The sequence below is a fragment of the Callithrix jacchus genome, chromosome 22 (assembly GCF_049354715.1).
Source record: "Callithrix jacchus isolate 240 chromosome 22, calJac240_pri, whole genome shotgun sequence".
NCBI lineage: Eukaryota > Metazoa > Chordata > Mammalia > Primates > Cebidae > Callithrix > Callithrix jacchus.
Genome location: NC_133523.1, coordinates 10,023,547 through 10,043,892, shown reverse-complemented (window position 1 = coordinate 10,043,892; position 20,346 = coordinate 10,023,547). Strand labels below are relative to the sequence as shown.

General features: G+C 52.0%; 2 protein-coding genes across 7 annotated transcripts in view; both read right to left on the bottom strand.

Moving 5' to 3' along the window:
• The window catches only part of CARM1 (coactivator associated arginine methyltransferase 1), a 51,431-nt gene extending 48,582 nt beyond the window's left edge, over positions 1 to 2,849 (bottom strand). For 2 of the 4 annotated variants that reach the window (XM_035287429.3, XM_035287430.3), the window contains exon 1: positions 2,516 to 2,849. In XM_035287429.3, the coding sequence (XP_035143320.1) occupies positions 2,516 to 2,738 (223 nt within the window). In that variant the 5' untranslated portion in view covers positions 2,739 to 2,849. Of the gene's footprint in view, positions 1 to 1,855; positions 2,076 to 2,515 lie in introns of those variants that run through there. The other 2 variants (XM_035287431.3, XM_078360594.1) reach the window with 1 other exon arrangement.
• A 1,740-nt stretch (positions 2,850 to 4,589) lies between these two features.
• Positions 4,590 to 20,346, bottom strand: part of C22H19orf38 (chromosome 22 C19orf38 homolog) — a 37,941-nt gene continuing 22,184 nt past the window's right edge. For all 3 annotated transcript variants that reach the window (XM_002761741.6, XM_035287496.3, XM_008987263.4), the window contains exons 4-8: positions 19,457 to 19,549; positions 16,706 to 16,733; positions 14,962 to 15,005; positions 12,340 to 12,377; positions 4,590 to 5,164 (exon numbers count right to left, since the gene is read on the bottom strand). In XM_002761741.6, the coding sequence (XP_002761787.1) occupies positions 5,018 to 5,164; positions 12,340 to 12,377; positions 14,962 to 15,005; positions 16,706 to 16,733; positions 19,457 to 19,549 (350 nt within the window). In that variant the 3' untranslated portion in view covers positions 4,590 to 5,017. The remainder of the gene's footprint in view (positions 5,165 to 12,339; positions 12,378 to 14,961; positions 15,006 to 16,705; positions 16,734 to 19,456; positions 19,550 to 20,346) is intronic.

The window sequence follows — 20,346 nt, the reverse complement described above, 5'->3', positions numbered from 1 at the left end:
GCTCAGGAGTTAGAGAGGAGCCTGGGCAACACAGTAGCATAGTGAAACCTAGTCTCTAATGATAAAAAGTGTTTCTGTTGCAATTACCTCTCAAAGAGAAGTTCTGTCTTAATAATAAGGAATATTCGAGAATAACAACAAAACAAAAAACACACAAAATGTTACTCCAGGAGTAAGAAAACACGAAAGGGGCAAAGGGGCCGGGCGGGGTGGGTGACTCACGCCTGTAATCCCAGCACTTCCGGAGGCCGAGGCGGGTGGATCACAAGGTCAAGGGATAGAGACCATCCTGGTCAACATGGTGAAACCCCGTCTCTACTAAAAATACAAAAATTAGCTGGGCATGGTGGCGCGCGCCTGTAATCCCAGCTACTCGGGAGGCTGAGGCAGGAGAATTGCCTGAACCCGGGAGGTGGAGGCTGCGGTGAGCCGAGATCGCGCCATTGCACTGCAGCCTGGGTAACAAGAGCGAAACTCCATCTCAAAAAAACAAAAAACAAAAAAAAAACTAAAACTGTTCTAAAAGTTGTGTTTTGTTTTGTTTTTTGAGACGGAGGCTGGCTCTGTCTCCCAGGCTAGAGTGCAATGGCTCAGCTCACTGCAACCTCTGCCTCCCAGGTTCAGGTGATTCTCCTGCCTCTGCCTCCCTAGTAGCTGGGACTACAGGAACGTGCCTCCCTGGCCAGCTAATTTTTGTATTTTTAGTAGAGACAACAGGGTTTCACCATGTTAGTCAGCCAGGTCTCAAACTCCTGACATCAAGTGATCCTTCCACCTTGGCCTCCCAAAGTGTTGACCCACGGTGCCTGGTCCAAAAAAAAAACTTAAAGGTTTATTTAAAAATCATAGCCAGGGCCGGGCACAGTGGCTCACACCTGTAATCCCAGCACTTTAGGAGGCTGAGGCGGGCCGATCATGAGGTCAGAAGTTCAAGACCAGCCTGGCCAGCACAGTGAAACCCCATCTCTACTAAAAAAAAAAAAAAAAAAAAAATACAAAAAATTAGCTGGGCATGGTGGCGAAGGCCTGTAGTCCCAGCTACTCAGGAGGCTGAGGTAGAATTGCTTGAACCCAGGAGGTGGAGGTTGCAGTGAGCCGAGATAGCACCATTGCACTCCAGCCTGGGAGACAGAGTGAGAATCTTTCTCAAAAAACAAAACAAAAAAAAGATAGCCAGCTCTCCTGGAACTCCTTTGAGGATAAGCTCCGGGACCCTAGTTTTAGAAATGCTCCCCCACTTTGTTCTGTTCAGGACAGAACTATCTACCAATTCTTCACCAATGAATAGGTTTTGTTTGTGATCTGGGGTTCTACTGAGCTGAGTGTCTGCCTTGAACTCTGAAAGCCCCCCTGAAATATCCTCCTTCCCCTCTCCTCATCTGGTTCAAGAAGACCCAGGCTCTGCCCCAGCAAAGAGACGGCACCCTTGTGCAGCAGACACGGCTCCTTTAGTCCACGTTCTCAAAGTCGAGGTTCAGGGAAAACCCAGTGTGAACCGACTGCTCCTCGGGATTTCCGTTAATCGGCCCATTCCCAAAGTGGCAAAAAATTCACACGGGACCCAAGCCAGCTAGAGGCCTCCTGAGGGGCTCACCAGGGCATCAGTGCCAGAAGCCCAGAGAGACAAAGCCAAATGACACAGAATAGCAAAATGTGAACCAGGAATCAAAGAGAAGAGATAAGAAGAATAACAAGAAGAATGAACTACAAAGACCGGGGGCGGTGGGGGCGGCAAAAACATTTGTGATTTTCTCCCGCCCCACCATCCCGTGAAATGTCAGTTTTGAAAGCAGCTTCGGAAAATGTAACCAGCGTCTCACATCCCTGGTGAAGGGATGGGAGAGAGCTGTGTTACCTCTTACTTCCAAGCCCGGCATCAGGAAGGGGCCCCGCCAGTTCACGTTTCCACCAGGAGCTCATCCTGCGGCTCCCACCGTCCACGCATGGGTCCTCTCCCCAGGTCCCGAAGTTTCCCTCTCGGGGGTCCTAAACACCATGCCTTTCACAGGGGTGGAACTCGGTCCTCCCGGGCAAGCAAACACTTTCCGACCGTCCTGAGCTGTCCAGGGGTCCCCAGAGAGAATTCCGGGCCGCCCACGCCCCACCCTGCTCCCTGCAGAGGCGGCCACGCCCGCCCCCGAGACGCCCACCTCTCCTGCACCCCAAGCCTCCCTACCCCACGCTTAAGCCCCCCATGCCCAGCTTCCTTCAAATTCCCCTTCCACTCAGGGCCCCCCACTTCCTGCCCACCCTCCCCTCTCAAATCTCAGGCCCCTCACTCCCCATTTCCCGCTTCCCTGCTCACTCCGGGTACCTCGCCCCTCCGGCCACCACGCACGCCCTCTTTTCTCTGTCTGATCTCTGGCACCCGCCCTCCACGCGCCCTCCCTGCCGGCCACGGGCTCGGCCCCTGGGACCCCACGCCAGGGCCCCGGGCCCCTCCCTGCCGGCCCCCGCCCCGAGCCGGCCTCGTGCGCACCCCGGCCCTGCACCCGCCCCGGGGCCCCGCACTCACGGCTGTAGAGGGCGATGCCCGCCGCGTCCGGGCCGGCGCGCACCTCGAGGCGCAGCGCCTGCTGTTCCGCGTGCCGCTGGATCTCGCCGTTCGCGTCGCCGATGGTGAGGAGGCGGGCGCCGGGGAACACGGACACGGCCGCGCAGGGCCCCGCGCCGCCCGGACCCGCCACCCCCGCGCCGCCCGCGCCCGGCCCCACCGCCGCCGTCGCCGCCGCTGCCATCTTAGATCCGGCTCCAGGCCCCGCCGTCGCCGCTGCGCCCGGGCCCAGGTCGCCGCCGCCGCCGCCGCCGCCGCCGCCGTGCAGGCCGAGGCCGAGGCCGAGCCGGGCAGCGCCGCCTGCCGGCCACGCTCCGCCTCGCTGCCGCCGCCGCCACCGCTGCCGCAGCCCGGCCGCGTGGTGCTGCGCCCCCTGCCGGCCACCCTGGGCGCGGGGAGCGAGCGAGCGCGCGAGCGCGCGCCAGGGAGCGGGACCGCCCCGCCCCGCGAGAACGGTCGCCGCTTTGTGAGGTGGCTCCGCCGCCCGGAACAGAGGGGCAGGAGTGTGCGTCGGGGCGGTGCTCGGGCTGGCGGACACGCCCGTCGGAGACCCGGGCCCCGCCCCCAAGCCCGCGCCTCCTTAACGGCCGCGTTGGGTAAGGCGGCGCGGGGGCGCGGAGACGCGGAGACGGAGAGGCTTTGCTCCGTCGCACGGACACGCCCTGAACCCCGCCCTGGACCCCGCCCCGCATGAACGGCCGCCCTTTGTGATGCGGCTTCCCGGCCCCAACCTGGACACGCCCCTGACACCGGGCTCCGCCCCCCGGGCCCGCCCGGCTTTGTGAGGCAGCCCGCAGGGAGGCGGGGCCCGGCCGCTACGATGCCCCGTACCTGCCCGCGCCCTCCCGACCGGACTCGCTTTGTGAGGCGCCCCGCTCTGGGAACGGGCTTGGGGGGGAGGCGTGGTCAGCACTCGGGGCACGCCCCCACTCTGTGGCCCCGCCTCCTGGTCTCCCCGACATCGACCGTTTCCGAAGGGCCTCCGCCTCCTAGCGCAATCTAAGCCTGGTTGAAAGGACCTCTTCCCGTCTTTCGACCGCCCCTCCTTCCTTCCTTATCATCTCTGCCCCCCACACTCCCTTCTTCATCCTTAAAGTTTTTTTATTTTTTTTATTAAAAAAAATTTTTTTTTTAAATAAAGACGGGGTTTCACCATGTTGGTCAGGCTGGTGTTGAATCCCGACCTCAGGTGATCCGCCAGCCTTCGCCTCCAAAGTGTTGGATTACAGGCGTGATTCCCACCATGCCCGGCCCATCCTTAAAGTTTAACTCCTTTCGCACAAGATATCCTTGACCCCCTCCTCTCTGAGCCGTTCCTCCAAAGATGCTAAGTCCAGCCCAGCCCGGCGCTGGCACCCTCTCCCGCAACACAAACCCCTGTGTCTCTCTGCATCCCCCCTCACTTTCGGTGGCCCCATCCCTTTTGGGCCACCTCCCAGCACCCCAGCTTTAACTCTCCCCGAAACCTCATTTACGCCTCCTTCCTTTTTTAAAAAAACAAAGCCTCGCCCTGCGGCCAGGCTGTAGTGCAGTGCTGCGATCTCAGCTCACTGCAACCTCTGCCTCCCGGTTCAATTCCCCTGCCTCAGCCTCCCGAATAGCTGGGGCTACAGGCGAGCACCACCATGCCCAGCTAACTTTTGTTGTTGTATTGTAGTAGAGATGGGGTTTCAGCATGTTGGCCAGGATGGTCTCAAACGCCCGACCTCAAGTGGTCTGTCCGCCTCAGCCTCCCAAAGTGCTGGGATTATAGTTGTGAGCCACTTCGAGGGGTCTTCATTCCTCATACCCCTCTGCCCCTACGTGCCCATCATTCCACCTGCTAAACCCCCTAATTCAAGGACCGTTGCAAAGACCCCGGCCTGGCACCGCTGCACTCCCCACACCACCAGGAACCTCCGCATACACCACGCTGACTGCCCTTGGGGGGTGCTTCAAATGCAGTGAACTCAGGTACGTCTCACCCCCCCAGCCATCCAGCCATGGGATCCAGAGGTCCCCAGTTTGAAGGATTCCACTCTATAGAGGCCTGGGAACACCTTGACACGTGTTATAATTTATAACTTAGGCAAGTCAGCAGGCAGACACACTCAACACACCCAAGGGCACCCTATGCTCAAAAACCCAGCGGGGAAGGGAGGAACTCCAGGGGTGTGCAGAGACCTGGGACCCCTTATGTCCCAGGTGGGATCAGAAGGGGTCCTGATGTCTCCTTCTCTGGTGGTCCTGAGGAGCTGAAGGTCGAGGGGGGACTTCTTGTTGCCTGTCCAGTGCCAGGCCCATGCCTGTGCCCTCTCTCCCTCTCCTCTGTGATGAAAATCCTAAGGCCAGGGTTCCCCTTCATTTCCTGTCTAATTCCCTGAGAAAGCAGCCAACAGAGCCCCCCACACACACCCCAGAAGTGGCTGGAGGGACGTCAGGCCCCGAATGCCTGGAGACGGAGGGAACCCCCAGTCCTCAGCCTCACTGGCAGGCCCGGAAAGTGCTGAACTCAGGGGGCTCAGGTGAGGAGGATGTGGAAGTGGGCCTCTTCCGGGTCCTGGAGTTGCCAGGGGTGGCGCTGGTGCCTGCGTGATCATCCAAGTTGGCTGGGTCTTCTGGCATCATTTTCTTTGTCCATGGAAGAAGACACAGAGAAGCAGGTGATTTGGGGTTTCAGGATCTAGAGATTCTCTATGTTCTGAGCCAAGACTGCCAGGCCAGCAAGTCTCATCTCATCCCGCCCCCACCCACACCTACCTGTCCTTGTCTTCCCATCTCCTGCCTTCCTCTCTGCTAAATTGGGGACCAGAGAGCCTGGATTCAAACCCCAGTTCCATCACTTCATAACACTATAACCTCACGTGAGTGGCTTAACTCCTCTAGGCCTCAGTTTCTCCTTCTGCAAAATGGGGAGAATTCGCCACTTCCTGGGGCTGCTGTGAGGCTTAGAGGAGGAACACTGATAAACCGAATGGCAGGTTGTTAAGCGCTTCTTTGCTAAGTGAACACAACCATCAGTATCATCTCCTCTGTTGGGCTCGGTGACTCACACCTGTAATCCCAGCACTTTGGGAGGCAAAAGGCAGGTGGGTCACCTGAGGTGAGGAGTTCGAGACCAGCCTGACCAACACAGTGAAAGCCAAACTCTAAGAAAAATACAAAAATTGGCCAGGGGCAGTGGCTCACACCTGTAATCCCAGCACTTTGAGAGGCTGAGGTGGGCAGATCACAAGGTCAGGAGTTCAAGACCAGCCTGGCCAACATGGCGAAACCCCATCTCTATTAAAATACAAAAATTGGGGCCAGGCACAGTGGCTCACGCCTGTAATCCTAGCACTTTGGGAGGCCGAGGTGGGTGGATCACCTGAGGTCAGGAGTTCAAGACCAGCCTGGCTATCAGGGTGAAACCCCATCTTATTTAAAAAATAATAATAAATAAATAAATAAAATACAAAAATTAGCCAGGTGTGGTGATAGGCACCTGCAATCCCAGCTACTTGGGAGGTTGAGGCAGGAAAATTGCTTGAACCCAGGAGGCGGAGGTTGCAGTGAGCCAAGATCACATCAGTGTACTCCAGCCTGGGTGATAAGTGCAAGATTCTGTCTCAAACAAAAGCAAAAAGAAAAGAAAAATACAAAAATTAGCCAGGTGTGGTAGTACATGCCTATAATTCCAGCTACTCAGGATGCTGAGGTAGGAGAATCACTTGAATCCGGGAGGTGAAGGTTGCAGTGAGCCAAGACCCTGCCACTGCAGTCCAGCCTGGGCAACAGAGTGGGACTCTGTCTCAATAAATAAATAAATGATGAATATATGAATACTATTATCTCCTCCTCTCCTTCCATTCTGGGCAAAACATGCCTCAAAGGTCTAATTCCTCCTCTGCCTTGAGGCTCCTGACCCTGATCCTAGTCAGGGTCTAGAACTTGCTAGAACTGGGGCCAGTCAGCTGACAGCAGGATGGGGGTTCCACTCACAATCCTGTCCCTCCCAAGCTGGGTGACTCTAGGCCCATTATCAGCCTCAGCGTCCTTGTTTATAAAAAGGAAATAGTCGATCCCACCTCAAAGGGTGTTATAAAACTGCATTATCAGGCCCTCACAAGGTAACAGGGAAAGCCAGACACAGGCCAGCTGCTGCCTTATCATTTCAGCCGACGGCAACGCTGTGTAAGGCTTGGAAAGGGAACTAGAAGTGAAAGCAGAGCCTCCAAAAGAAATCTGCAAACCCATGGTCGCGGCAGGGTTCTGCACAACAGCCAAAAGGTGGAGACAACCCAAGTGTCCACCAACAGATGAATGGATCAACACACCATAGACTATGATTCAGGCTTAAAAAGGAAGGACATTCTGACACAGGCTATTCCATGGGTGAGCCTTGAGGACATCGAGCTCAGTGAAACAGGCCAGTTACAAAAGGAAAAATATCATGTAATCTTTCTCTCTCTCTCTCTCAATCTTTCTCTCTCTCTCTCTGTCTTCTCTCTCTCTCTCTTTCTGTTTTGTTTTTTGAGATAGAGTTTCACACTTGTTGCCCAGGCTGGAGTGCAATGGCACAATCTCAGCTCACTGCAACCTTCACCTCCTGGGTTCAAGTAATTCTCATGCCTCAGCCTCCTGAGTAGCTGGGATTACAGGCATGCACCACCACACCCAGCTAATTTTGTATTTTGAGTAGAGATGGGGTTTCTCCATGTTGGTCAGGCTGGTCTTGAACTCCTGACCTGAGGTGATCTGCCCGCTTCGTCCTGCCCAGGCTGGAGTGCAGTGGCACCATCTCGGCTCACTGCAACCTTCATGCTCCTGGCTTTAAGCAATTCTTGTGCCTCAGCCTCCTGAATATCAGGGATTACAGGCACCCACCACCATGCCCAGCTAATTTTTGTATTTTTAGCAGAGACGGGGTTTTACCATGTCAGCCAGGCTGGTCTCCAACTCCTGATTTCAAGTGATCCACCCACCTCAGCCTCCCAAAGTGCTGGGATTACAGGCATGAGCCACTGTGCCTAGCCTATGATCTCATTTCTATGAGATGTCCAGAATAGGCAAATCCACAGAGACAGGAGAATCGTGGGTGCCAGGGGCTGGGGGAGGGAGAATGGGGAATGGGTATTTCAAGGGGAGAAGTTTGGGAAGATGATAAATTCCTGGGCTGGGTGCAGTGATTCACGCCTGTAACCCCAGCACTCTGGGAGGCTGAGGCAGGCAGATCACTTGAGGTCAGGAGTTTGAGACCAGCCTGACCAACTTGGTGAAACCCCGTCTCTACTTTAAAAAATACAAAAATTAGGCAAGGTGTAGTGGCTCACACCTATAATCCCGGTATTTTTGGAGGCCAAAGCAGGTGGATCACATAAGGTCAGGAGTTCAAAACCAGCCAGGTCAAAATGGTGAAACCCCGTTATCTACTAAAAATACAAAACTTAGCCAGGTGTGTCAGATGCCTATAATCCCAGCTACTTGGAAGGCTCAGAGGAGAGAATTGCTTCAACTGGAAGGTGGAGACTACAGTGAGTCAAGATTGTGCCACTGTACTCCAGCCTGAGTGACAACTGTGATACTCCGTCTCCAAAAAAATAATAAAAGAAAATTAGCCGGGCATTGGGCATCACAGTGGCATTTGCCTGTAATCCCAGCTACTCAGGAGCCTGAAGCATGAGAAATGCTTGAACCCAGGAGGCAGAGGTTGCACCAAGCCAAGATCGCACCACTGCGCCCCAGTCTGGGCAACACAGTAAAATTTGTCTTTGAAAAAAGAGATGTCATGTGACATGCAAACGAAGAAAAACTAAAAAGAAAAAAAGGAAAAAAGAGAGGCCCAGCGTGGTAGTTTATACCTGTAATAACAGCACTTTGGGAAACCAAGGTGGGTGGACTCAGATAGGGAGTTTGAGACCAGGCTGACCAACATAGTGAACCCCGTCTATACTAAAAATAATAATAATAAAAAATAACCAGGCATGTTGGCAGGCACCTATTATCCCAGCTACCTGGGAGGCTGAGGCAGAAGAATCGCTTGAACCCTGGGGGCGAAGGTTGCAGTGAGCCGAGATCATGCCACCCTTTACTCCAGCCTGGGTAAAAGGACGAAATTCTGTCTCAAAAAATTAAATAGAGCTGGGTGTGGTGGCTCACGCCTGTAATCCCAGCACTTTGGGAGGCCAAGGCAGGTGGATCACCTGAGGTCAGGAGTTCGAGACCAGCCTGGTGTTGTAAACTAGTGAAACCCCATCTCTACTAAACAAAAAATTAGCAGGGCAGTGTGGCAGACACCTGTAATCCCAGCTACTTGGGAAGCTGAGGCACGAGAATCACTTGAACCCAGGAGGTGGAGGTTGCAGTGAGCCGAGATCGTGCCACTGCATTCCAGCCTGGTCAAAAGAGCAAAACTATGTCTCAAAAAATAAAAAAATTGGCTGGGCGAGGTGGCTCATGCTGTAATCCCGACACTTTGGGAGGCTGAGTCGGGCGGATTACCTGAGGTCAGGAGTTTGAGATTAGCCGGTGAATGGTTTGAACCTGAGAGGCAGAGGTCGCAGTGAACTGAGAACATGCCATTTGTACTTCAGCCTGAGTGACAGAGCAAGACTCTGTCTCAAAAAAAAAATGGCCGGGCGTGGTGGCTCACGCCTGTAATCCAAGCACTTTGGAGGCCAAGGTGGGCGGACCACCTGAGGTCGGGAGTTCAAGATGAGCCTGACCAACATGGTGAAACCCCATCTAAAAAAAATAATAATTAATAAAATTAAATTTAAAAACAAAAAAAAATTAGCCGGGCATGGTGGTGGTGGTGCATGCCTGTGGTCCCGGCTACTCGGGAGGCTGAGACTGGAGGATCTCTTGAGCCCAGGTGATCAAGGCTACAGCAAGGTATGATGGTGCCACTGCCCTCCAGCCTGGGAGACAGAGCAAGACCATGTCTCAAAAACAAAAAAAACTGATGGATGTGGTGGGTGAAGGTATAGATCCACCTCTGTGTGTATTTGCCACGTGTAGCTGCAAACAGCGGTTGCCTGTATGTCTGTAGAAAGAAATTCCAATGGATGAAGTGTGGCTCAGTAAGAAAATTTTAGTGTATATTTTGACACAGGAATGTTTTCCATATTGAAATTTTTTGCTTGTTTGAGACAGTCTTTCTCTGTCGCCCAGGCTGGAGTGCAGTGATGCAATTGTAGCTCACTGCAGACTCTACCTCCCACCTTGGCCTCTTAAAGTGCTGGGATTACAGGCAAGGGCCACCACACCCGGCCCTTAATTTAAGAAAAAAAAAAGAAAGAAAGGAAAGAAAAGAGAGAGAGAGAGAGAGAGAGAGAGAGAGAGAGAGAGAGAAAGAAAGAAAGAAAGAAAGAAAGAAAGAAAGAAAGAAAGAAAGAAAGAAAGAAAGGAAAGAAAGAAAAGGCCTGGCACAGTGCCTCACTCCTGAAATCCCAGCACTTTGGGAGGCTGAGGTGGACGGATCACCTCAGGTCGGGAGTTTGAGACCAGTCTGGCCAGCATGGTGAAACCCCATCTCTACTAAAAATACATAAATTAGCCGGGCGTGGTGTCAGGCGCCTGTAATCCCAGCTACTCGGGAAGCTGAGGCAGAAGAATCGCTTGAACCCAGGAGGGAGAGGTTGCATTCAGACAAGATCATGCCACTGCACTCAAGCCCGGGTGACAGAGAAATACTCCATCTCAAACAAACAATAAAAACAAACTACCTCAAAAAGTGCAAAGGGGGCATCACCAGGCTGGTGTTCTGAGCGGTGTAGATCTCATGGAAAGGTTTAGATCGTGCCCTGCTTGCCGGGTTTTTATGGCCTCAGGATTTATTCTGGAAGCGGAGGAGACCTCAGAGGGCTGCACAGGCCCGTGCCAAGCCCCTTTCCTTCCCACCATCTGTATCCCAGGCACTCCTAGTCTATCTCTAGAACTGACCTCTCTCTGGAACTGCAGTCTCCCCTCTCCATCTGCTCCCAGGCACCACAGGCTGCAGCGGCCGACTCCGCCCTCCTGACCCTCCAAGCCTTGCCCACCTTGGCCTCCCTCTGCTCCCTTGGCCCACTCATCAATCAAAAACCAGCCCTGCGTTTTCTATCCCCTGTATCTACCCTAAGCCGCATCTAATCGCTTCTTCGAACTCCATGGACTAAACCACCAACCCCTCGATGCATGCTTGGTCCCGCACAGAAACCTGCTCTTCAGTCTCCAGGCTCCTGCCTTCCCCAATCCCTTTTCCCCAAATCTGTCCTTCCTGTAGAAGCCACCAGAGGGCGCCTGTGTGCACCTGAATCCGGTCCCCTCCCTCCTATACTGGGAACGCTGCTTGGCTCCCAGCTCAAAAGGGGAAAAGTCAAAGTTCTCCACGTGCCCCCTTGGACTCCTCACTCCACCCCAGTCTACTAGGCTGTGCCAAAAATGTGTCCTCAGCCTGGATCAAACATCCCAAATCTTCCCCACTTCCTGCTTGTCACCCATCTCAGATTTTCCTGATCTCCTGTATAAACCAGCTTCTGCAGGCAGCCAGCATGGTGGCTCACGCCTGTAATCCCAGCACTTTGGGAGGCTAAAGTGGGTGGATCATCTGAAGTCAAAAGTTCGAGACCAGTTTGACCAACATGGTGAAACCCGTCTCTACTAAAAATAAAAAAATCAATTGGGTGTGGTGGCATGTGCCTGTAATCCCGGCTACCAAGGAGGCTGAGGCAGGAGAATTGCTTGAAACTGTGAGGCGGAGGTTGTGTGAGCCAAGATCACTCCACTGCATTCCAGCCCAGGTGACAGAGCGAGACTCTGTCTCAAAAAAAAAAAAAAAAAAAAAAAAAAAAGCCGGGCGCGGTGGCTCATGCCTGTAATTCTAGCACTTTGGGAGGCCAAGGTGGGTGGATCACCTGAGGTCAGGAGTTCAAGACCAGCCTGGCCATCATGGTGAAACCTCATCTTTAAAAAAAAAGAAAAAAAAATCCCCCTCTCTGCTTTTGATGGGTATTGTTTCCCAATGTCATACAGTGTCAGGGCTGCATTTAAACCTAGGTCCATGGGACTCTGCACAGCTGCATTATGGGGTAGCCTAGGCATTTGTAGTTTTAAATTTGTATTTATTTATTTTTCTGAGACAGAGTCTCACTCTGTCGCCCATGCTGGAGTGTAGCAGTGTGATCTCTGCTCACTCACTGCAACCTCCGCCTCCTGGAGGTTCAAGCAATTCTCCTGCCTCAGCTTCCTAAGCAGCTAGGATTACAGATGTGCACACCAAGACTGGCTAAGCTTTGTATTTTCAGTAGAGACGGGGTTTCACCATGTTGGCCGGGCTAGTCTTGAATCTACTCGTGATCTACCCACCTTGGCCTCCCAAAGTATTGGGGCTGCAGGCATGAGCCAGTGTGCCCCACAACTTCAGGCTTTTCTTTATACCTAGAGGGGACTGACCATACCATGCATTGGATTGCCACGAGGCTCCATGAAGAACCTCAGAGAGGCCACCAGGTCACCCTGAATCCTCTGTCACCATTCTGAGGGGCTGTCACAACTGAGACCAAAAGCAGCATGGGCCAGGCCAGGACATAACCCGAGGGGCCTGCCTGCGGCCACATGACAGCCCAACAAGGTTGCCACCTTCAATGCCCACTCCCCTGGGGATTTTTCAGAGCCAACTCTTGGTTCACTAATGAGTTCCTGTTCAGTGATTCTGGGCTTTTCCCAGCTCCCCACAGCTCAGAGATGGCAGGTCAACTTAGCCTCCCGGTGCCCCCTGAGCCCGTCCCACCCATCCAGGTAGGACGGTCAGCAGAAAACTGCTTCCAAGACAAAAAACCACTCACCGGGGAGATGGTAAACAGGGAGTTATCGAAGGACATGTCTGAAACAGAAAGAAAGAAAACCCAGCACTGGGGACCAGTTGTAACTTCCCTGCTCCCTGCTGTCCCCATGCCTCCCCCCAGCCCACAGGGAAGCAACTGGGGTACATCTCCCGGCATCCTCTCTGGCAACCTTCCAACCCATTCTGTATGGTGAACTGTTCACAGCTGCAAACTAAACCACGTCAGCCAGGTGTGGTGACTCACGCCTGTAATCCCAGCACTTTGGGAGGCCAAGGTGGGTAGATCACCTGAGGCTGGGAGTTTGAGACCAGCCTGACCAACATGGAAAAACCCCATCTCCACTAAAAATACAAAATCAGCCAGGCACGATGGCGCATGCCTTTAGTCCCAGCTACTAGGGAGGCTGAGGCAGAAGAATCACTTGAACCCAGGAGGCAGAGGTTGTGGTGAGCTGAGATTGCACCTTTGCACTCCAGCCTGGGCAACAAGAGTGAAACTATGCCTCAAAAACAACAACAACAACAACAACAACAAAAAACCCAACTGAACCATGTCCTTCTACACAAAGCCTTCCTAAGGGGATCTCTCATGGCCTTGGGAAAATGGGTGTCTTATCTCAACTCAGGCCTTCCAGAAGGAGCACCTGCCAGCTCCTCCACCTCCTCCCCACCCCGATCTCCTCCAATTGCTCCATCACCCATTTTTTTCTTGTTTTTGGGAAGGAGTCTCCCACTGTCGCCCAGGCTGGAGTGCAAGGGCGCAAGGTCGGCTCACTGCAACCTCAGTTTCCTGGGTTCAAGCGATTCTCCTGCCTTGGCATCCCAATAGCTGAGATCACAGGCATAAGCTACCATGACCAGCTAATTTTTGTACATTTAGTAGAGACGGGGTTTCATCATGTTGACCAGGCTGGTCTCAAACTCCTGGTCTCAAGAGATCTGCCTACCTCAGCCTCCCAAAGTGTTGGGATTACAGGTGTGAGCCACCATGCCGGGACTCCATCACCCATTCTTGTAGGTCTCTGCCTAATCATCGCTTCTAGACAGGTGAGGTGGCTCACACCTGTAATCCCAATGCTTTGGAAGGCCAAGGAGGGAATTAAAAAAATTTTTTTAAATTAGCTGAGTGTGGTGGTGTGTGCCTGTGGTCCCAGCTACTCAGGAGGCTGAGAGAGGAGGATCACTTGGTCCTAGGAGGTCAAGGCTGCAGTCAACGATGATTGTGCCACTGCACTCCTCTCTGGGTGACAGAGCAAGACTCTGTCTCAAAAAAAAGGCCAGGCGAGTTGGCTCATGCCTGTAATCCTAGAACTTTGGGAGGCTGCACGGGTGGATCACATGAAGTCAGGAAATTGAGACCAGCCTGGCCAACATGGTGAAACCTCGCTTCTACGAAAAATGCAAAAATTAGCCAGGCATGGTGATGTGTGCCTGTAATCCCAGCTAGTTGGGAGGCTGCGGCAGGAGAATCGATTGAACCCAGGAATGGAAGGTTGCGGTGAGCTGAAATCGCGCCATTGCACTCCAGCCTGGGCGACAGAACAAGACTCCATCTCAAAAAAAAAAAAAAAAAAAAAAAAAAAAGCATCACTTCCTCTGGGGACCAGATAGTCTGGTGTCACTATGAGGTGTTTCCCATTGGAGAATGGGCTTGTGGGCAGAGTGCACATCTGTCTTAGTTATGACAGGACCCTCCCAGATCTTAGCACATAGTAAGTGCTCAGTATGTTGGACCAGGAATAAAATAGAGAATACATTTCTCTGCTTGGGGTGCCTTCAAGAGAGCATCCTACATGACAGATTGGCTGCCTTTCTCCCCCTTGGGGAAGCTGGAAGAATGACATGTTCTGGAAGGCAAGTGGGGCCCAGGAGTCCCCGATATAAACATGGTCCTTTCCCCATGGAGCTGGCCATCCATCCAGCAGAGGAAATGAGCACCCAATGATCACTTAATTCTGTTCGATCTTTGTTTCTTTCTTCCTTTTTGAGACAGGGTCTCACAGAGTAGCTGGTGTTACAGTGACAGCTTGCACCACGACACCTGGCTAATGTTATAGAATTTTTTGGGCCGGGCACGGTGGCTCAAGCCTGTAATCCCAGCACTTTGGGAGGCCGAGGCGGGTGGATCACGAGGTCAAGAGAGCGAGACCATCCTGGTCAACATGGTGAAACCCCGTCTCTACTAAGAAAATAATCATAATAATAAGTTTTTGTAGAGACAGGATTTCCATCATGCCATGTTGCCCAAGCTTGTCTCAAACTCCTGGGCTCCAGCGATCCTCCCACCTTGGCCTCCCAAAGTACTAGGATTACAGGGTGAGCCACTAAGTCAGCCTAACTGTATTTCTACCAAAGGGTAGGAAGAATGGTGGGTTCTAGGGTCATGCAAGTGCAGCCACAGACCCTGTCTAGGGGTCAGGGAAGGCTTCCCAGAGGAGGTGACCTTTAGGTTAAGTCAAAGGAGAGAAGGTGAGAACCCAGGAGAAGAGGTGACGAGGGTGTGTTTTGACCCTCAAGAGAATAAGCAGTCACAGAAGAAGTTTGATTGGCATGTGATGAGGCCTGATGGCATTTGGAGGTATAATCCTGTCCCCACCAGGGTCAAGAGTGTGGAGGTACACACCTGTGGTGTCGAAGTTAATCTGGGCCCAGCAGGATTCTCCATCTCTGCAAAGGAATTCAGGAGGAAGTGACAGAGGCCAGGGCTGCCCCTTGAGTCAGGAGGCTTGACTGGGAAATCCCTGGCCCCAGACCACACCTAAAACATCGCCTTTGCTCCCCACCCACTGGTCTTCCTCAAGGAAAGCAGTGACATCCTGGTATCTGGAGCTGCCACACTGTGGGACCACCCCTTGGCCAGGGCAAGAAAAAAACAAGAAAATTCTCTTGGGTCCTGCGCAGTGGCTCACGCCTGTAATCCCAGCAATTTGGGAGGCCAAGGCAGGTGGGTCACTTGAGGTTAGGAGTTCGAGACCAGCCTGGACAACATGGTGAAACCCTGTCTCTACTAAAAATACAAAAATTACTCAGGTGTGGTGTCATGTGCCTGTAGTCCCAGCTACTCAGGAGGCTGAGGCAGGAGAATTGCTTGAACCCAGGAGGCAGAGGTTGCAGTAAGCCAAGATAGTGCCACTGTACTCCAGCCTGGGCAACAGAGCGAGAGTCCATCTAAAAAAAAAATTGTCACTGAGTGTGGTGGCTCATGCCTGTAATCCTAGCACTTTGGGAGGCCAAGGCGGGTGGATCACAAGGTCAGGAGTTCAAGACCAGCCTGGCCAAGATGGTGAAACCCTGTCTTTAATAAAAATAGAAAACTTAGCCAGGCACGGTGGCTCATGCCTATAATCCTAGCACCTTGGGAGGCTGAGGCAGGCAGATCATGAGGTCGAGAGATCGAGCCCATCCTGGCCAACATGGTGAAACCCCTACTAAAACTACAGAAAAATTAGCTGGGTGTGGTGGCATGTGCCTGCAGTCCCAGCTACTCAGGAGGCTGAGGCAGGAGAATCACTTGAACCCAGGAGGCAGAGGTTGCAGTGAGCTGAGATGGTGCCATTACACTCCAGCCTGGTGACAGAGCAAGACTCTGTCTCAAAAAAAAAAAAAAAAATTAGCTGAGCACAGTGGCAGGCACCTGTAATCTCAGCTACTCGGGAGGCTGAGGCTGAAGAATTGCTTGAACTTGGGAGGCAGAGGTTTCATGAGCCAAGATCGCACCACTGCACTCTAGCCTGTGTGACAGACCAAGACTCTGTCTAAAAATAGTAACAATAATAAAAATTATCTTGGGTAGGTGGCCCACAGCCAGGTGAAGATGGATTCGATCCCCAGAGCAGATCTGCACTACCAGGCAGCAGGGTGAAGAAGAGAGAAGGCACTTTCAGAGGAGAGATACTAAGGCCGGAACCAGTCAGGACATCCTGGCACCCAAGAACCTGGGCCACTGCCTACAGTGTCACTGGGCACCACACAACCCCAGGGACATTCATCAGAAATTGACTGTGGGTATCTAGAGTGACTATGACCGTTTTCTGGCAGCTGGAGGTAAAGGGGTGTGGGGAAGGGCCTCTCCCTGGGCAAACTGATCACTCTGTGACCAAATACTGAGCCTCAGTCCTCTCATCTGTAAAATGGGGCTATTCACGGTGCCTGTTTCCAGGGTTGCCATGAGGATAAGGAGCTCCAGCTTCAGAGTCCTAGCACAGTCCTGCAGCACACAGTAGCACTGAATACATGGCACCTGTTCCTATTATGCAGCATGGCCACCAAGAGGTGCTGTTTAAGGGGGGCGTGGAGTGCCTGCTCTGCCAGGGAAGTGTCCTTCTGTCCCCAAACCACACTCAGAAGGTCTCCAGGGATGGTCTCACCTTTTCTTCTGTAAATTTTTGAGTTTAACTGGAACAAAAAAGAAAAGCGCATGTGTTAGATTTTGGTCCTAATTGCATCTGGCAATGTCTGGGTTTTTTGTTTTTTGAGACAGTCTCACTCTGTCACCCAGGCTGGAGCGCAGCGGCAAGATCTTGGCTCACTGCAACCTCTGCCCCCTGGATTTAAGCGATTCTCCTGAGTCAGCCTCCCAAGTAGCTGGGATTATAAACACAAAGCATCACGCCTGGCAAATTTTTGTACTTTTACTGGAGACAGGGTTTTGCCATGTTGGCCAGACTGGTCTTGCAGTCCTGACCTCAAGTGACCCACCCGCCTCAGCCTTCCAAAGTGCTGGGATCACAGGCGTGAGCCACCACACCTGGCCTGAAAGGCCTCAGATGTCTTTCTTTTTTCCTCTTTTTTTAGATGGAGTCTTGGTCTGTCACTGCAACCTCCACCTCCCAGGTTCACTCGATTCTCCTGCCTCACCCTCCCAAGTACCTGGGACTATAGGTGTGCACCACAACACCCAGCTAATTTCTGTATTTTTAGTAGAGATGGGGTTTCGCCAGGCTGGTCTGGAACTCCTGACCTCATGATCTGCCTGCCTCGTCCTCTCAAAGTGCTTGGATTACAGGTGTGAGCCAGGTGCATGGCAAGGCCTCAGATTTATAAACCCACTCCGTTCATTTGCAACCCAAATTTGCCTCTCCTCAAGCAAATTTGCACCCATCACAAGAACTGCTGCAAACATTTAATTTTTTCCCCAAAGGTACTGCAAATTAAAACATTTCTTTTTTTTTACATGTGCAAGTTTGTTATATAAGAAAAAAAATAAAAATAAAAATTTCCTTTTCAATTACAAGAGTAATAGGTGTCAGTAAAAACATCAAACAAGGGGCAAGCGTGTAAAATTGGTTTTCTTTAAAAATATTAATTTCAGGCCGGGTGCAGTGGCTCACACCTGTAATCTCAGCACTTTGGGAGGTGGAGGCAGGTAGATCATGACGTCAGGAGTTCGAGACCGGCCTGGCCAACATAGTGAAACCCCACCTCTACTAAAAGTACAAAAATTAGCCAGGTGTGGTGACACATTCCTGTAGTCCCAACTACTCAGGAAGCTGAGGAAGGGGAATCACTTGAACCTGGGAGGTGGAGGTTGTGGTTGCAGTGAGCCAAGACTGCCCCACTATACTTCAGCCTGGGTGACACAGAGCAAGATTGCCCCACTATACTTCAGCCTGGGTGACACAGAGCAAGACACTGTCTCCAAAAAACAAACAAATATATATATATACTTATACACACACACACATATATGTATATATGTTCATATTACATATGTGTGTATATACACACACACACATATATATAGTTTGGCTGGGCATGGTGGCACATGCCTGTAAACCCAGCATTTTAGGAGGCTGAGGCAGAAGGATCACTTGAGCCCAGGAGTTCAAGACCAGCCTGGGCAACATAGCAAGACCCTATTTCAATAAAAAAATATTTTTTAAAAATTAGCTAGGGTCGGGCATGGTGGCTTACGCCTGTAATCCAAGCACTTTGGAGGCCAAGATGGGTGGATCACCTGAGGTCGGGAGTTCAAGACCAGCCTGACCAACATGGTGAAACCCCATCTTAAAAAAGAAAAATAAATAAATAAATAAAAATTAGCTAGGTGTGGTGGTGTACGCCTGTGGTCCCAGCACTTTCAGGAGGCTGAGGTGGGAGGATTGCTTGAGCCCAGGAGTTGCCCAGCCTGGGTAACACAGCAAGACCCTATCTGTAAAAAAATTAAAAATAAATAAATAAATAATTAGCTGGGTGTGGTGGCATGTACCTGTGGTCCCAGCTACTTGGGAGGCTGAGGCAGGAGAACTGCTTGAGCCCAGGAGGTCAATGATGTAGTGAGCTATGATCCTACCATTGTACTCTAGCTTGGGTGACAGAGTGAGTCTCCACATAAAAAATTTTAAGGCCAGACACTGGCTCATGCCTGTATTCCTAGCACTTTGGGAAGCCGAGGCAGGCAAATCACCTGAGGTCAGGAGTTCGAGACTAGCCTGGTCAGCATGGTGAAACCCCATCTCTACTAAAAGTACAAAAATTAGCTGGGCGTGGTGGTGCATGCCAGTAGTCCCAGCTACTCGGGAGGCTGAGACAGGAGAATTGCCTGAACCTTGAAGGTGGAGGTTGCGGTGAGCCGAGATCGCGCCACTGCACTCCAGCCTGTGTGACAGAGCGAGACTTCATCTAAAAAATATAAATGAATAAATAATTTAAAAATGGGTGTAATGGACAAATTACTGAACCTGAAAACAAAATGGTGTAAGTGTATGAATGTAAGCACATTTTCACGTTCCAGAAGTTGAACCTGGCAACTGGTATGCCGTGTGTGTGTGTGTGTGTGTGTGTGTGTGTGTGTGTGTGTTTTTAGGCAAAATTTTTGCTCTTGTTGCCCAGGCTAGAGTGCAATGGTGAGATCTCAGCTCACTGCAACCTCCACCTCCTGGGTTCAAGTGATTCTCCTGCCTCAGCTTCCCGAGTAGCTGGGATTACAGGCACATGCTACCATGCCCAGCTAATTTTGTATTTTTAGTAGAGACGGGGTTTCTCCGTGTTTGTCAGGCTGATCTCGAACTCCCAACCTCAGGTGATCCACTGCCTCAGCCTCCCAAAGTACTGGGAATACAGGTGTGAACCACCCCACCTGGCCTAGGCCATGCCACGCTTTCTTTGCATGCTGTTACCTTTTCTGACCAAGAGGGCAACAGCCACCAGCCCAGTGAGGAGGAGGAGGGCACCAGCCAGGCTCAGGGAGAGCGCCAAGATCCATGTGGGCACTGGAGAAAAATCAGAAAGGAGAGTACGGAGGTCAGTGTCATCTCTCCAGGTTACCTTTGCGTAGCTAGCCCTTACCCCATAACCGCCAACAAGGAACATAAATGCAGTTTGGACCCAGGAGATTTAGCAAACTTTGTGTCTGGCCAATTAGTATATCCCCTCCTCCTGGCTATTGTGATTGGGTCAGGATGAGCGTGTAACCCCAGTAGAGCTAACTCTGGGACTTTGGCAGGACCACTGGGAAAGTTTACTTGTCAGGCTAGCATTGCATTCCTAGGATAGATACCTTAGGCCAGGTGTGGTGATTCATGCCTGTTATCCCAACACTTTGGGAGGCTGGGTGGGGGTGGGGGGTATCACTTGAGAGCAGGAGCTCAAGACCAGCCTAGCCAGTACACGGAAATTCCATCTCTATTAAAAATATAAATATAAATAATTGGTGGGACTCAGTGAGTCACGCCCGTAATCCCAGCACTTTGGGAGGCCGAGGCAGGCAGATCACAAGGTCAGGAGATAGAGACCATCCTGGCTAACATGGTGAAACCCCGTCTCTACTAAAAATACAAAAAATTAGCCGGGTGTGGTGGCATGTGCCTGTAGTCCCAGCTGCCCAGGAGGCTGAGGCAGGAGAATTGCTTGAACCTGAGAGGCGGAGGTTGCGGTGAGCCGAGATTGCTCCACTGCACTGCAGTCTAGGTGACAGAGCCAAACTATGTTTCAAAAAAAAAAAGAATATCTATCTGAAGCTGCAGGGCACAATCTTCCCACCATGTAGGGGAGAAACTACATGAGAATA